The sequence below is a fragment of the Calonectris borealis genome, chromosome W (genome assembly GCF_964195595.1).
Source record: "Calonectris borealis chromosome W, bCalBor7.hap1.2, whole genome shotgun sequence".
NCBI lineage: Eukaryota > Metazoa > Chordata > Aves > Procellariiformes > Procellariidae > Calonectris > Calonectris borealis.
In genome coordinates, this window is record NC_134351.1 from 51631116 (window position 1) to 51647853 (window position 16738).

At 45.0% G+C, this 16738-nt stretch overlaps 1 protein-coding gene across 1 annotated transcript in view; it reads left to right on the forward strand.

The window, feature by feature from the left end:
- Window positions 1–16001, forward strand: part of LOC142074879 (protein patched homolog 1-like) — a 101157-nt gene extending 85156 nt beyond the window's left edge. The window contains exons 20-23 of the mRNA XM_075135813.1: window positions 787–929; window positions 5142–5241; window positions 14059–14313; window positions 15301–16001. Of these exons, the coding sequence (XP_074991914.1) occupies window positions 787–929; window positions 5142–5241; window positions 14059–14313; window positions 15301–15828 (1026 nt within the window). The 3' untranslated portion in view covers window positions 15829–16001. The remainder of the gene's footprint in view (window positions 1–786; window positions 930–5141; window positions 5242–14058; window positions 14314–15300) is intronic.
- The last annotated feature ends 737 nt before the right edge of the window (window positions 16002–16738 follow it).

A 16738-nucleotide genomic window follows, 5' to 3' on the forward strand; every position in this document is an offset into this window, starting at 1 on the left:
TTGGGCGTAGTATAGTGCTGCTAGGTTTGAAGTAGAAAAAGTTGCAAAAACATTCATCTTGAGTGAAATAGGAATGTAAAAAAAGCAGCACACGACTTAGTAGTGTTACTTTATACTGGTCCTGTTGAATACACTGGCAACTTTCCATCAGTTGAGTGCTTACTGATAGTGTGGATCCTCAGACCTGTGAGGAGAAATGCACTGTATCAGTGGACACTTCTGTGTAAAGTGACAGAAAGACCTGATCCACTAGTAAATGCTACCATGGATGTGACTGTGTGCGTGAGCAAAAGTTGCAAGTCCTCGGTGTTGCAAGTCTTCGGTCTGTTCCAAGTGTATTCAGGAAAACCTGAATCAGTATTGGCTAGTTTTACAGCAAACTTCCCATGACAGTCATGGAAGCTATGCCCTCGTGAGAGTGACAAGAATAGCCCTATAATTTTTACACCTGAAGTGCTTTTACCATAAAATGAATTCTTTGCGTGTGGAAACAAGCAAACCAAGAAACAAATGAAAAGCCTACTGGTGCAGGCAGGCATTGTTTCCAAAATTATTACTATGGCTCTGACTCTGTAATCAATGCTTACTCTGGTCATGTGACTTCAGCAGTGGCTATATGGTATGACTGCAGGATCAGACCTTGTCTTGAAGTCTAGCCAGCTATAGAGATACTTTAATGGACTGTAAATTGAAGTAATTAACTGGTGAAGAACTGCATACTAAGAGAGAGGCTGTTTGAAAGGCTGTACGTCTCTCTCTAATGAAATGGATTTCATTGTTTTACAGGCATTTTTAACTGCCGTAGGAGACAAGAACCGTAGGGCTGTCCTTGCATTGGAACATATGTTTGCACCAGTGTTGGATGGAGCTGTGTCCACTCTGTTTGGAGTGTTAATGCTCGTAGGATCGGAGTTTGATTTTATTGTCAGGTAAGGCATTTGTGTGTCTTGACTTTTTTTTTTTAAAAAATAAAAATAAGTATGCTTTTAATATTTAGTCATTTCAGTGTATCTGTCATTTTATTACTATGTATGGTGTGTCAAGCATGCTTACGTCATGGTCCTGTTTTCCCTATGTTTTATTAACTCCTTGTCACATGCTAGACGTAGTAGTATTTTCATCGCTGGTATTAAAATCTGTTCCAGGAAAATCTGACTCCCAGCATGAAAGGAAACAAAAATGGCCCTCTTTAGCAAAGTTTGCCAATTCTGTAATTAAGTCAGTTTGAAGCAGCTAGTATTGTCCAATATTAGTTGGATTTTACCTTTAACCTTCCAGATATAGGTCTTCCATATTTTTCATATGCACAACGATTTGCCTGGAAAGGACACATGGAGCTACAAACATGCTGCAATTACACTGCAACTGATGCTCTCTGGGCCTTCTCCTGCTATCTTTATATGAGGTTTACAGCAGTTTATAAATGGGTGAGGAAAAAAGCCCTGTTTGGGAGCTAGGGAACCATAAGTATGAACACAGAACTTCATATTAAAATTTTGTAAAGCAAAGTCCGAAGGCTCTTCTGTTTAGAACTACAGGCACAGTTTCTTGTGGATTTAATTAAGAATGTGAATTCGTCAAGTATGAGAGGAGAGCAAGTTTTTCTTTTGAGGGGAATTTGAGAAGTACAATGAAACAGATCTTAATCCATTCCAAACAACCTGTGGAGCTCTGCAAAATCGCTAATCTTAGAAGTAATGCGGGTTCTTTGTGGCAAACTACAGCACAAAAAAAAAAAATCCTAGCCCTAAAACAGAACTGAGGTAGAACTGGGCCAAATAAAAATGCTCCGAAAGATGACTTAACTGCTTAGGTAAACATAAACTGGATAGGTGATCAGACTTAGCTGACATCCATTTGACAACAGCAACAACAAAATGTCAGAGGCAGGAACCGAGAGAATGATTGCTAAATCTCATCAGGATTTTTTGTTTATGTATGTAAGAGATTTGCAGAAAGCAGGGAGTAGGAGGTTTACACTTAGGTCTAAATACATTAAACCTACATGGGGATTATTACTACACAGATATTGCATGCCCTGAAATAGAACTTGTATTTTTTTCAGGTCAGTATATTTTGTTTTATTTTATTGATGGTGAAGAAATAAGGTAGAATTATTCTTTTAGGACCTGATCTTGTAAGGGATGGAACACACTGACATATAGGTTGCTCATAGATTTAGCCTAAATTTACAGGGGTATATTTGCTGTGCTACTTTCCTACTTAACAGACAAAAGATTTGGCAAGCATATTTTTGTATCATAGCAAATGGAAGACTGTAGCAGCCCTTCATTCAAAATTTGGAGTGGATATTCTCTTAGCATATAAAATGAGCATTTTGACTTTTCAGCTTCTTTTATTTTACTTTTTTGACCATCAGTTTCTTGTTTTCTAGCACAATCTGACTTTAGTTCACCTTGTTTAAAAAATAAAATTAAATTAAAATAAAATAACAAAATAAAACAAAATAAAATAAAATAAACTATCAGAGCCTGAGCATTGTTACACTGGGTGAAGATGACCCCAAACTTCCAGAAAGGGATAGATTAGTCCAACAGTGTGGAATATTAAGTAAATTAACAGACATTGTATACACCAAGTGGTCAGAGCTATAATCTTCTTGTTTATCCTAATGTTAGATGGATGAGATGCAAATGTTTTAATGCCTGTTGTTGATCTCTGTCCCAGTATAAAGTTCTGGTGGTTTATCTTAGTGAAGTAGATTGGTTCACCGATTTTTGCTAATGCAGATCAGGAATTCCAAAATGTTTACAGTAGCAGGATATTTGTAGTTTTACAGGAGTCTGATATATTTGATCACATGTAGAAACATGGAGGCAGTAAAGTTTGTTGCCAGCTATGTTACTAGCTGGAAGCTATGTCAAGGCATATGGATGACAGGGAGGTGATTCGAGACAGCCAACGTGGCTTCACCAAGGGCAAATCGTGCCTGACTAATCTGGTGGCCTTCTACGATGGAGTGACTGCCTTGGTGGATAAGGGAAGAGCAACTGATGTCATCTATCTTGACTTCTGTAAGGCCTTTGACATGGTCCCCCACAACATCCTTGTCGCTAACTTGAAGAGATATGGGTTTGATGGATGGACTGTTAGATGGATAAGGAACTGGCTGGATGGCCGCGTCCAAAGAGTTACAGTCAATGGCTCAATGTCCAATTGGAGATCAGTAACAAGCGGCGTCTCTCAAGGGTCTGTATTGGAACCAGTACTGTTCAATATATTTATTAATGACATAGGCAGTGGGATGGAGTGCACCCTCAGCAAGTTTGCAGATGACACCAAGCTGAGTGGTGCAGCTGATTTGCTTGAGGGAAGGGATGGCATCCAGAGGGATCTTGACAGGCTTGAGGAGTGGGCCCATGTGAACCTCATGAAGTTCAACAAGGCCGAGTGCAAGGTCCTGCCCCTGGGTCAGGGCAATCACCAGTATCAATACAGGCTGGGGGACAAATGGATTGAGAGCAGCCCTGCAGGAGTCCCCAGCACAACAAAGACATGGACCTGTTAGAGTGGGTCCAGAGGAGGACCACGAAAATGGTCAGAGGGCTGGAACGCCTCTCCTATGAAGAAAGGCTGAGAGAGCTGGGGTTGTTCAGCCTGGAGAAGAGAAGGCTCCAGGGAGACCTTATTGCAGCCTTTCAATATATAAAGGGGGCTTATAATAAAGATGGAGAGAGACTTTTTACCAAGGCCTGTAGTGACAGGACAAGGGTCAAGGGTTTTAAACTGAAAGAGGGTAGATTTGGATTGGATATAAGGAAGAAATGCTTTACGATGAGGGTGGTGAGACACTGGAACAGGTTGCCCAGAGAAGTTGTGGATGCCCCATCATTGGAAGTGTTCAAGGTCAGGTTGGATGATGGGGCTTTGAGCAACCTGATCTAGTGAAAGATGTCCCTGCCCACGGCAGGGGAGTTGTACTTGATGATCTTTAAAGGTCCCTTCCAACCCAAACCATTCTGTGATTCTATGATTCTATGATCTATCAACAGGAAATGCAATCACACAGCTTTGAATGGGCAAACTCACCCTCAGTTCTTTTCGTACCCCTTCTCCTCCAGGAATTTACCCAAGACTGAGATCTTGAAATCATTAGTTATAATGCAGCCTTAAATTTCGTCTCGGCTCCAGCTGTGCTGAATACCAACTAGCAAGGCTTTCCTTTTACTGACAAGTTTACTTTGGTATTCATGAAGGATCCCAGACCTTAGCCCTCAGTGGTGGGAAAGGACAAACACTTGTGCACTTTCCTCTTCTTCTATAGTACTTCAGCCTTCATGTTTGAATTGGCTGATGCAAAACAACAGTATTCAGAGGTGTTAAATTATTCAACAAAAGATTAGCCTGCAATGCAGTTCTGCTATTGTGGAGTGCTATTACTCAGTAGGATGCTGAAGCTTACTATAGAATGGGCAGCATTTTCTTTGCAGAAAGATGGTTCCTGTGTTGCTGTGTTGCTGTGTTCCTTGTTCCTGTGTAGCTGCAATTTGAGCTATTTGGTAAAACTGGAACTCACAGAATTCTAGGTGGAAAGTTGTGATTAATGAATGGCAGGGGAAAGCTTTACCTTATGCTGGAGATTTAATTAGAGATTCCACTGTAAGATGCAGAAGTATTTCACACTGGATTAGCTGCTGGGAGAAGTGGGTTTCTTTCCCTTCAAGGCTAAATTGTTTAACTTCTACACCCTTCACTTGATTTGTTTGCTTCCGCTGGGTTTTCACTACCGGGGGCCCTTTTTCATTGTATTTGTTCTTTCAATCCATTCAGCCATTCACTGCACATTCCATATTTTTGTATTTGTGTAGCACATTCATAAATAACATTACATGCTGCCAGATTCTGGGAAATTAACAAATTTAATTTTCTTTCTTTCTTTTATCAACTAATACTTTGGGTTGTGAGATGTACATTCTCTAATCCAAAGGGTAAAAAATAAAACCAAAAAAACTATATATAAAGAAAGTGATATAATTATTTAGTACAATGTTAGTAATATTTGAGATTTAATTTAGTATATGTATTTTTTAATATATTTAGCAGTAGTATGTAATCCCTTATTTCTAACAATATTTGTGCCTCTTCTCTTCCCCCTCCCACCCCCTTAAACCCTACTTCAGGTATTTTTTTGCTGTTTTGGCAATCTTAACAATTTTGGGAGTTCTCAATGGATTGGTGCTGCTTCCTGTTCTTCTTTCACTCTTTGGACCGTACCCTGAGGTCAGTAAAACTAATGGTGAACAGAAGAAATGATAATATTCTCTCTCCCCCTGCAACCAACCCTCTTCTCTAGAAGCTGTTTATTTTTAAAATTCTCTTGGATTTTTAAAATTTTTACTTTAAGTTTCTTGCTCTAGTTTTAATTTAAATCTTTATTAAATGTGATGTTTGTTATGTATTTGATATTCTTCTACTTTCTTAAACTTTTAAAGTATGTTTTTTAGTAAGTATTGTTTTAGAGGCTGCAATCAACAAGCTAGATACAAATGTAGGTATTAGGTAAGCTTTTAAAAGCAGAATGTCATATGCAAATATAAAACCAGACTTTCCCCCAAGACTTTGCAAAAGACAGTTCCTTTTGTACACACACCTTCTTCTTTCCCACCCCACTGCCTCTGTTGCTTTCCTCAAAATATTTAACTGTCCTGGTTCCAGCTGGGACAGGGTTAACTTTCTTCCCAGTAGCTTGGGGGGTGTGCTGTGTTTTGGGTTCGGTGTGAAAGGAGCGTTGATGGCCCATAGATGCTTTGGCTGTTGCTGGGTGATGCTTGCACCGGGAGGGGGGAGCACAGCCGGGGTGGTGGACCCAGCTGGCCAATGGGGTATTCTACACCATGTGACATCATGCTCAGTATAAAAACCAGGGGTGTGGGGGGGCTCGGCCCCCGTTAGTGACACGCGGTCGGCGGTCGGTGAGCAGTTCTGTTGTGCATTGCCTGCTTTGTGTATTCTGTTATTGTTGTTGTTCTCATTGTTATTATTACTGTTCTACTTAGTTTTATTTCAATTATTAAACTGTTTTTATCTCAACCCGGGAGCTTTCCTACTTGTGCCCTCCCGATTCTCTCCCCCATCCCACTGGAGGTGGGGGGTGATCGAGCGGCTGCGTGGCGTTTATTTTTGCTGGCTGGGGTTAAACCACGACAGTCCTTTTTGGCGCCCAACGTGGGGCACGAAGGGTTGAGATAACGACAGATTATTTAGAGCATATTAAGGAATTTATATCTGGTAACATATTAATTTGTTCTGCACCATGCTCTTGTTTTTACTGTACCTGTTAAAAATTGGAGTTGGGTTTTGTAGTCTGTTGTGCTCTGTCGTGATTAATGATGTTTTGCCTGGGAGATTTGTTACTAAAACGCTGGCATTGGGGGTTATTTGGTATTTGGGTTTCGTAATGAAGCCATTTCTGTATTTTGGGTACCACCTCATGGAGACCATTAGCAATTATACCTTTTCCTCCGAGAGATTTTTTATGGAGGAAATAGAGAATGGCACCCTCGCTACCTTCATCTCCTTTGTTAAAATAACTTGCCAGTACCTTGAACATCCCTGGGTAGTTAAGATACATCTATTGGTACTCCTTGGGAATATTGTTGTGGTTTTATCCAAGGTTAGTAAGCAATTCAAGAATGTCATCCAGAGATCTGCCCCAAGGCTGGATAGTTATGAGTGGCAGGGCGAGTGGGATAGCATGGGCAAATGCCTAGGACAGTGGGCACCCCCAGTGTTCTGGAACTTTACCCCTGAACAAGTGAAGAACCCTGAAAAATTAGTAGAATATTTGGAAGAAGTATGCTGTCACCCTGGCCATTCTAGGGAGACACAAATCACCACAATGTGCTGGGGCCTGGCCCACGCCTACCGAGCCCTATTTAACACCACTCAGAACCCCCAAGGGGAAGGAAACGTCTCTGCAGCTGATGACAAAGCAACAGGCCCTGTGGCTACCCCACCCCCCACGGCAAGCACAGCGGCTCCCTGACCCCCCACGGCAGGCACGGCAGCTACTCCGCCCCCTGCGACAGAGAACCAACCCATGCCGGTATCAGTCGCCCCTATACAAAAAAGAAAATGCACAAGAAAATCAGCTCGTTTAGTAAGGGATGAAGATGAACCAGGGCCATCACGAGAACAGGAGGAGGAGGAGGCAGAACCCGTAAATGAGATGTTGACCACCCGATCCCTATCTCTGGGTGAGTTGCGAGATATACGAAAAGACTTCAGTCGTCGTCCAGGCGAGCACATTGTCACCTGGCTGCTCCGATGCTGGGATAACGGGGCCAGTAGCCTGGAATTAGAGGGTAGGGAAGCCAAGCGGCTGGGATCCCTTTCTAGGGAAGGGGGTATTGACAAAGCAATTGGACAAGGGGCACAAGTCCTCAGCCTCTGGAGGTGACTCCTGTCAGGCGTGAAGGAAAGGTATCCCTTCAAGGAAGATGTTATATGCCACCCAGGCAAGTGGACCACCATGGAGAGAGGTATCCAGTACCTGAGAGAATTAGCTGTGCTGGAAGTGATTTATGATGACCTGAACAACGAGCAGTTATCCAAAGACCCAGATGAAGTCAAATGTACCCGACCCATGTGGCGGAAGTTTGTACGGAGTGCACCAGCGTCACATGCAAACTCATTGGCAATAATGACCTGCAGAGATGGAGAGGAACAGTGGATGAACTGGCTGGCCAACTCCGGCAATATGAAGAAAGTCTCTCTTCCTCCCTACGGGACTGTGTCTCGGCTATGGAGAAACTGTCTCAGGAGGTCTAGCAACTCAAAGAGGATATGTCCTGCTCCCCACCTGCACGGCCCAGTGTCTCATCCATTAGGAGCAAGCGTCCCAGTGCTCAAGAGAGGAGACATCGTGGGTACACACCCCGGGGCACCCTGTGGTTTTACCTGCGTGACCATGGAGAGGACATGAGGAAGTGGGATTGAAAACCTACCTCAGTCCTACAGGCACGGGTACATGAGTTGCAAGGGAAAACAACCACACAAGGGGGTTCTTCCAGGAAAACCGCTGCTCCGATCTCCAGTGAGTTCCCCAGACAGAGTAGAAGGGCTGATTCCACTTCCGACCTTAACAAAGGGACTTCTGACTCATACTTACAAGAAGTGGATAGCGAATATGATGACCAGGACTAGAGGGGCCCTGCCTCCAGTCAGGTGGAGGAAAGGGACAACCGGGTTTACTGGACTGTGTGGATTCGATGGCCTGGCACATCAGAGCCACAGGAGTATAAGGCTCTCGTAGACACCGGTGCACAGTGTACCCTGATGCCATCAAGCTATAAAGGGGCAGAACCCATTTGTATTTCTGGAGTGACAGGGGGATCCCAAGAGTTAACTGTATTGGAGGCCGAAGTGAGCCTAACCGGGAATGAGTGGCAGAAGCACCCCATTGTGACTGGCCCAGAGGCTCCGTGCATCCTTGGCATAGACTACCTCAGGAGAGGGTATTTCAAGGACCCAAAAGGGTACCGGTGGGCTTTTGGTATAGCTGCCCTGGAGACGGAGGAAATTAAACAGCTGTCCACCTTGCCCGGTCTCTCGTTGGATCTTTCTGTTGTGGGGTTGTTGAAGGTCCAAGAACAACAGGTGCCGATCGCTACCACAACAGTGCACCGGCGGCAATACCGCACCAACCGAGACTCCCTGATCCCCATCCATGAGCTGATTCATCGACTGGAGAGCCAAGGAGTGATCAGCAAGACTCGCTCACCCTTTAACAGTCCCATATGGCCAGTACGAAAGTCCAATGGAGAGTGGAGACTAACAGTAGACTACCGTGGCCTGAACGAAGTCACGCCGCCACTGAGTGCTGCCGTGCCGGACATGCTAGAACTTCAATACGAACTGGAGTCAAAGGCAGCCAAGTGGTACGTCACAAGTGATATCGCTAATGCCTTCTTCTCCATCCCTTTGGCGGCAGAGTGCAGGCCACAGTTTGCTTTCACTTGGAGGGGCGTCCAGTACACCTGGAACCGACTGCCCCAGGGGTGGAAACACAGCCCTACCATTTGCCATGGACTGATCCACACAGCACTGGAACAAGGTGAGGCTTCGGAACACCTGCAATACATTGATGACATCATCGTGTGGGGCAACACAGCAGAAGAAGTTTTTGAGAAAGGGGAGAGAATAGTCCAAATCCTTCTGAAGGCCAGCTTTGCAATAAAACGAAGTAAGGTCAAGGGACCTGCCCAGGAGATCCAGTATGTAGGAATAAAATGGCAAGATGGACGTTGTCAGATCCCAACGGATGTGATCAATAAAATAACAGCCATGTCTCCACCAACTAGCAAAAAGGAAACACAAGCCTTCTTAGGCGTTGTGGGCTTTTGGAGAATGCATATTCCAAATTACAGTCAGATCGTAAGCCCTCTCTATCACGTGACCCGGAAGAAGAACGACTTCAGATGGGGCCCTGAGCAACGACAAGCATTTGAACAAATTAAACAGGGGATAATTCAGGCAGTAGCCCTTGGGCCAGTCCGGGCAGGACAAGATGTGAAGAACGTGCTCTACACCGCAGCCGGGGAGAATGGTCCTACCTGGAGCCTCTGGCAGAAAGCACCAGGGGAGACTCGAGGTCGACCCTTAGGGTTCTGGAGTCGGGGATACAGAGGATCCGAGGCCCGCTACACTCCAACTGAGAAGGAGATATTGGCAGCATATGAAGGGGTTCGAGCTGCTTCGGAAGTGGTTGGTACTGAAGCACAGCTCCTCCTGGCACCCCGACTGCCGGTACTGGGCTGGATGTTCAAAGGGAGCGTCCCCTCTACACATCATGCAACCGATGCTACGTGGAGTAAGTCGGTCGCACTGATCACACAACGGGCCCGAATAGGAAACCCCAGTCGCCCAGGAATCTTGGAAGTGATCACGAACTGGCCAGAAGGCAAAGATTTTGGAATATCCCCAGAGGAGGAGGTGACACGTGCTGAAGAGGCCCCACCATATAACAAACTACCAGAAAGCGAGAAGCAATATGCCCTGTTCACTGATGGGTCCTGTCGCCTTGTGGGAAAACATCGGAGATGGAAGGCTGCTGTATGGAGTCCTATACGCCAAGTTGCAGAAACTGCTGAAGGAGAAGGTGAATTGAGTCAGTTTGCAGAGGTGAAAGCCATCCAGCTGGCCTTGGACATTGCTGAACGAGAAAAATGGCCAGTACTTTATCTCTATACAGACTCATGGATGGTGGCAAATGCCCTGTGGGGGTGGTTGCAGCAGTGGAAGCAGAACAACTGGCAGCGCAGAGGTAAACCCATCTGGGCTGCCGCATTGTGGCAAGATATTGCTGCCCGGGTAGAGAACCTGACTGTAAAAGTACGTCACGTAGATGCTCACGTACCCAAGAGTCGGGCCAGTGAAGAGCACCAAAACAACCAGTAGGTGGATCAGGCTGCCAAGATTGAAGTAGCTCAGGTAGATCTGGACTGGCAACATAAAGGTGAATTATTTATAGCTCGGTGGGCCCATGACACTTCAGGCCACCAAGGGAGAGATGCAACATATAGATGGGCTCGTGATCGAGGGGTGGACTTAACCATGGACGCTATTGCACAGGTTATCCACGAATGTGAAACATGCGCTGCAATCAAGCAAGCCAAGCGAGTAAAGCCTCTTTGGTATGGAGGACGATGGTTGAAGTATAAATATGGGGAGGCTTGGCAGATTGTTTATATCACGCTCCCACAAACCCGACAGGGCAAGCGCTATGTGCTCACCATGGTAGAAGTAACCACAGGATGGCTGGAAACATATCCTGTGCCCCATGCCACCGACCGGAACACCATCCTGGGCCTTGAAAAACAAGTCCTATGGCAACATGGCACCCCAGAAATAATTGAGTCAGACAACGGGACTCATTTCCGAAACACCCTCATAGACACCTGGGCCAAAGAGCACGGCACTGAGTGGGTCTATCTCATCCCCTACCATGCACCAGCCTCCGGGAAAATTGAACGATACAACGGGCTGTTAAAGACAACACTGAGGGCAATGGGCGGTGGGACATTCAAGCATTGGGACACACATTTAGCAAAGGCCACCTGGTTAGTCAACACTAGGGGATCTGTCACTCGAGCTGGCCCTGCCCAATCCAAACCGTTACGCACTGTAGAGGGGGATAAAGTCCCTGTCGTGCATATGAGGAATATGCTGGGGAAGACGGTCTGGGTTACTCCTGCCTCTGGCAAGGGAAAACCCATCCGTGGGATTGCTTTTGCTCAGGGACCTGGGTGCACTTGGTGGGTGATGAGAAAGGATGGGGAAGTCCGGTGTATACCTCAAGGGGATTTAATTTTGGGTGAAAATAGCCAATGAACTGAATTGTACGATGTTAGCTATTACATAGTACTGTATGTCATCACTTTTATGGTTACCATATGCCATATTAACAGTATTACAGTAAGAATCACCCAGATTAATGTAGGATGAACTCCGATGAAACTGAGCAAGGTGCAACAATGATAGAACCGGACAAGCGCCCAGAACTGGCCTCCGCATGCAAGAGCCCAACACCACACACCATCTCTCCTGACCTGCAAGACTGTTATGACAGGTGGGACCCGAAGTCATGGACTAAATGAACTCAACAGACGTTTTAGAGGGATGGCCCATGGACTAAGGGAATGATATCTCTGTGTGTGTATATATCAAAAGGCAGGAAAAAGTAGCGGTGACTAATTGGAATGTATGGGAAAATGTGAGACCTGGGCATGATGTAGATGGTATAGAATAAGGGGTGGATATTGTCCTGGTTCCAGCTGGGAAAGGGTTAACTTTCTTCCCAGTAGCTTGGGGGATGTGCTGTGTTTTGGGTTCGGTGTGAAAGGAGCGTTGATGGCCCATTGATGCTTTGGCTGTTGCTGGGTGATGCTTGCACCGGGAGGGGGGAGCACAGCCGGGGTGGTGGACCCAGCTGGCCAATGGGGTGTTCTATACCATGTGACATCATGCTCAGTATAAAAACCAGGGGTGTGGGGGGGCTCGGCCCCCGTTAGTGACACGCGGTCGGCGGTCGGTGAGCAGTTCTGTTGTGCATTGCCTGCTTTGTGTATTCTGTTATTGTTGTTGTTCTCATTGTTATTATTACTGTTCTACTTAGTTTTATTTCAATTATTAAACTGTTTTTATCTCAACCCGGGAGCTTTCCTACTTGTGCCCTCCCGATTCTCTCCCCCATCCCACTGGAGGTGGGGGGTGATCGAGCGGCTGCGTGGCGTTTATTTTTGCTGGCTGGGGTTAAACCACGACATTAACTCATCAGACCACCAAGGAGGCCTGTGTGGACCAACATTACACCAGTGGTGGTCCACAGACCACACCCTGATAACCATGTCCAGAAGTTTGCCAAAAGGTGCCCCCCACCCCCCAGTCCAGTCATCCCTCCCTGTGGTACCCTCTTGGCTCAAGCAAAGATCTTGGTGGGTGGAAGGTTCCACCTGGATGTTGAGGACTTTACAGTATAAAGCCCAAGTCCAGCAAAAAAGGATTCATAGCTATCAAATTTGTATTTGATTATTCATTACCTACACTTCAGTTAACACAATTATTGTGTTATGTTTGGATATCTTTATCATGCATTAGTAGAATCAGTAATGCTATGCTGCATGTTTATATATATATGTGTGTGTGTGTGTCCATGTGTATAAAAATCAAACACAAGGTACATATACAGTGCTAGTAATATTTGAGATGTATTTATTTTGGGTCTTAGTATTTGTGGTGGGTTAACTTTGGCTAACAGCAAAATGCCCGCTCAGCTGCTCACTCACTCCCTCTCCTCAGCGGGACAAGGGATAAAAAAGCTCATGGGTTGAGATAAAGACAGGGAGATTGCTTACCAATTACTGTTTTGGGCAAAACAGACTCAACTTGGGAAAAATTAATTTAATTTATTGCCAATTAAAATAGATTCAGGAAGTGAGAAACAAAACCAAACATTAAAACTACACCTTTCCTCCCCCCTTTCCCATGCCCAACTTCACTCCTTCACTCCAGACTCCTCTATCCCCACCCAAGCGGCACAGGGGAAGATGGGAGATGGGGATTACTGTCAGTACATAGTGGTTTCTCTCTGCTGCTTCTCCCCTCTCACACTTTTCCCCTGCTCCAGTGTGGGCTCTCCCACAGGCTGCAGTCCTTCAGGAAAAAAATAACTGCTCCAGCATAGGTCTTCCACAGGCTGCAATGAATATCTACTCTGGTGCCATGGAGCACCTCCTCTTCCTTCTCTGACCTTGGTGTTCCCTCTGCTGTTTTCCTCTCTCTGTCTTGCAATTTCTGCCCTTTCTTAGATATGTTTTCACAGAGGCACCACCAGCTTCACTGATTGGCTCAGCTGTGGCCTGCAGTGGGGCTGTTGTGGCGCTGGCTGGAATTGGCTCCGTCCAGCACAGGGCAGCCCCTCACCTCTTCCCACAGAGGCCACCCCTGAAGACCCCCCCCTCCTGCTACCAAAACCTTGCCACATACACCCAATACAGTATTAATAAAACAGTTTTCACAGAAGTGCATAATCTCTTATATTCCTAACAGTATACATGGCCTGTCCCTTATTCAAACAATATATATGTATGTATGTGCATATATTGCAATTATGTGTGTCCATCTCTCTTTGCAACTAGACACTTAACCATACTATACATACACATTTGAGATGATTTATGAAATCACGCTTAATGTATGCTGAGGGGGGAGGCAAGTCCAGGAATTATTTGTATATTTATAAGTGTAAGTGTGCATGTTCATGTACATATATGCACTTGCTGAGACAATGATACATAGAGGAATATGTATAATCCTATTTGCATACATCTCCAGAGATGGAGATCATGTCTCTTTTTCTTTCATGCATTTTTTCAGTGTAATACAGGTGTTGATCAGAAAACTAGTGCTAAGGTTCTCATGGAATGGAAAGGTGTATTTGGCTAAAGAATATTTCTATCAAGTGCTAATAATAATAAGGGTAATGCTAATTGAATGATACTGAATGCTTGTAATTATAATTATCATTGTCATTATCAGGTTTCTCTAGCCAGTGGACGAAACAGATTACCTATTCCATCTTCTGAGCCACCCCCCAGCATTGTGAGGTTTGCACTGCCACCCGGGCACACAAATAATGGGTCAGATTCCTCTGATTCTGAGTACAGCTCTCAAACTGCAGTGTCAGGCATCAGTGAAGAGCTCTATCAGTGTGAGGCTACTCAAGGCTCTGGGGCACCAATCCATCAAGTAATAGTGGAAGCTACAGAGAATCCTGTCTTTGCAAGATCCACTGTAAGTAGCTCACATATTGACTGGAGGGAGGGCAAGAATATTTTTTGTTTGGTTGTTATTTTAATTTAAAACTATTTCTGTGGAAGGCTGTAATATTTCTTTCATGTTTCTGGCTGATTATGCTTTGTGACTGTGCCAAAATTTGGAGCACTTGTAGACAGGACGTGAAGGCTTTCCTTTAGAATCAAGTTGGGGGTAAAATTATGGTACCAAAGCTGAGGTCTTCAGCATGTGTAATTGCTGTTAGATCATATTAGCACCAGCCACAAGAGAGAGCTCTCAGTCTATTCAATGACTGTTCTGGGTGACCTCCAGGAAAGAAAGTGGGGAGAGGTTTAAAAGATCCAAACCTCTTCCACACAGCTCCCTGTGGGTCACCATCTCATATACCTCTTCTCTGGACAGCTCACTTGGGGAGAAAGATTGATAGAACCCAGAAAAAAAGAAGTTTCAGGGTTGTATCAAATCTTGGATCTGTTCCATCTTGCTACTGGGTTGGCATAATTGCGATTTCAAAGGAAAGTGAAAAATCTCTGTCTCCTGCTCCCCATGATGCTGCATGCTGAGCTGCAATGTGGATCTCTTTTTGTTCAGCAGAGGCCTAAAAATAGGTACAAGCACAGCCACATTTGAAGTTGGTCATGGTTTATTGACTGATGTGGCCTCTGTGCTTCACGCTTTTTAAAGAAATTCAGAAACAGATTCCTACAGTCTGTACAAACTACCCCACTAACATCCTGTGTATGTACCCTGGGTGGAGCCTTTTCCAAATGCCTGCAATTCTATTACATGCTTTCCAGGTTTTAACAACTTCAGACAAAAAATGTCTGGAAAAATCAACAGTTCTAAGACTCCAGAACACTACCTTTATAGAGTTAGAACCAGGACAATACCATTATAAATGTTGTTCCTGGGATAAAATATAAAAGAGTGTAGTATTTGTTTGCCTTGCTTTGTCAGAGGCATAACCATGTGTCTCCCTTTCAGGTGGTTCAGCCAGAGACAAGGTATCAGTTGAGTCCCAGATTGCAATCGAATCCAGAGGCTGGCACTCAGCAGGCACGGCATCAGGGCAGACAACCAATATGGGAAACAAGGGAAGGGCTGCGACCACCTCCTTACTGCCCTCGCAGAGACGCTTTTGAAATTTCTGCTGAACGGCATTCAGGACCTAGCAATAGGGGTTGCTTGGGCCACAAGGCTCGTTCTCATAACATGAGAAGCCCGGTGTTTGGTGCCATGAGTGCCTCAGGACCAGCCTACTGCCAGCCTATCACTACTGTGACTGCCTCAGCTTCAGTGACTGTTGCTGTCCACTCTGTCGTGCACAACCACAACTCTTGGGGAGGGAGCTTTCCGTCCTACAAGGGATACTATGAAGGTGACCATGGGCCATTTGAGGACCCCCACGTGCCTTTTGATGTGTGGTATGAAAGAAGAAATTCTAAAGTAGAAGTTATAGAACTGCAAGATGTTGAATGTGAAGAAAGGATACCTAGCAACAACTCAGAATAAGGTAGATCTGTCTCCTGTAGCCAGTAGATTTGCCTGTCTTGGGTAATGCTGAGATCAGAAGAAAGGGGAAAGATAAGAATTCTCTGAAGTACCTTTCCTTCAGGTAGGTTTACTTCTTAGTCCCTGATCATCTGGAATCTGCTGACCATGAATATAGTACATTTTGCACTAGAAGTTAGGTTGGATAAGATAGTGCTTTCCAGTGCTAAGAAGTTACAATGATCGAAACATAAACTACTCCAAGAGCCTAGCAAAGTGGGTGAGTACATATTATGATCCCAGTTTACCAGAAGAGGAAAATGAAGCAGAGATGTTATGTAGCCCATTCAAAGCTGTGTGATTGCATTTCCTGTTGATAGATCATAGAATCATAGAATCACAGAATGGTTTGGGTTGGAAGGGACCTTTAAAGATCATCAAGTACAACTCCCCTGCCGTGGGCAGGGACATCTTTCACTAGATCAGGTTGCTCAAAGCCCCATCATCCAACCTGACCTTGAACACTTCCAATGATGGGGCATCCACAACTTCTCTGGGCAACCTGTTCCAGTGTCTCACCACCCTCATCGTAAAGCATTTCTTCCTTATATCCAATCCAAATCTACCCTCTTTCAGTTTAAAACCCTTGACCCTTGTCCTGTCACTACAGGCCTTGGTAAAAAGTCTCTCTCCATCTTTATTATAAGCCCCCTTTATATATTGAAAGGCTGCAATAAGGTCTCCCTGGAGCCTTCTCTTCTCCAGGCTGAACAACCCCAGCTCTCTCAGCCTTTCTTCATAGGAGAGGCGTTCCAGCCCTCTGACCATTTTCGTGGTCCTCCTCTGGACCCACTCTAACAGGTCCATGTCTTTGTTGTGCTGGGGACTCCTGCAGGGCTGCTCTCAATCCATTTGTCCCCCAGCCTGTATT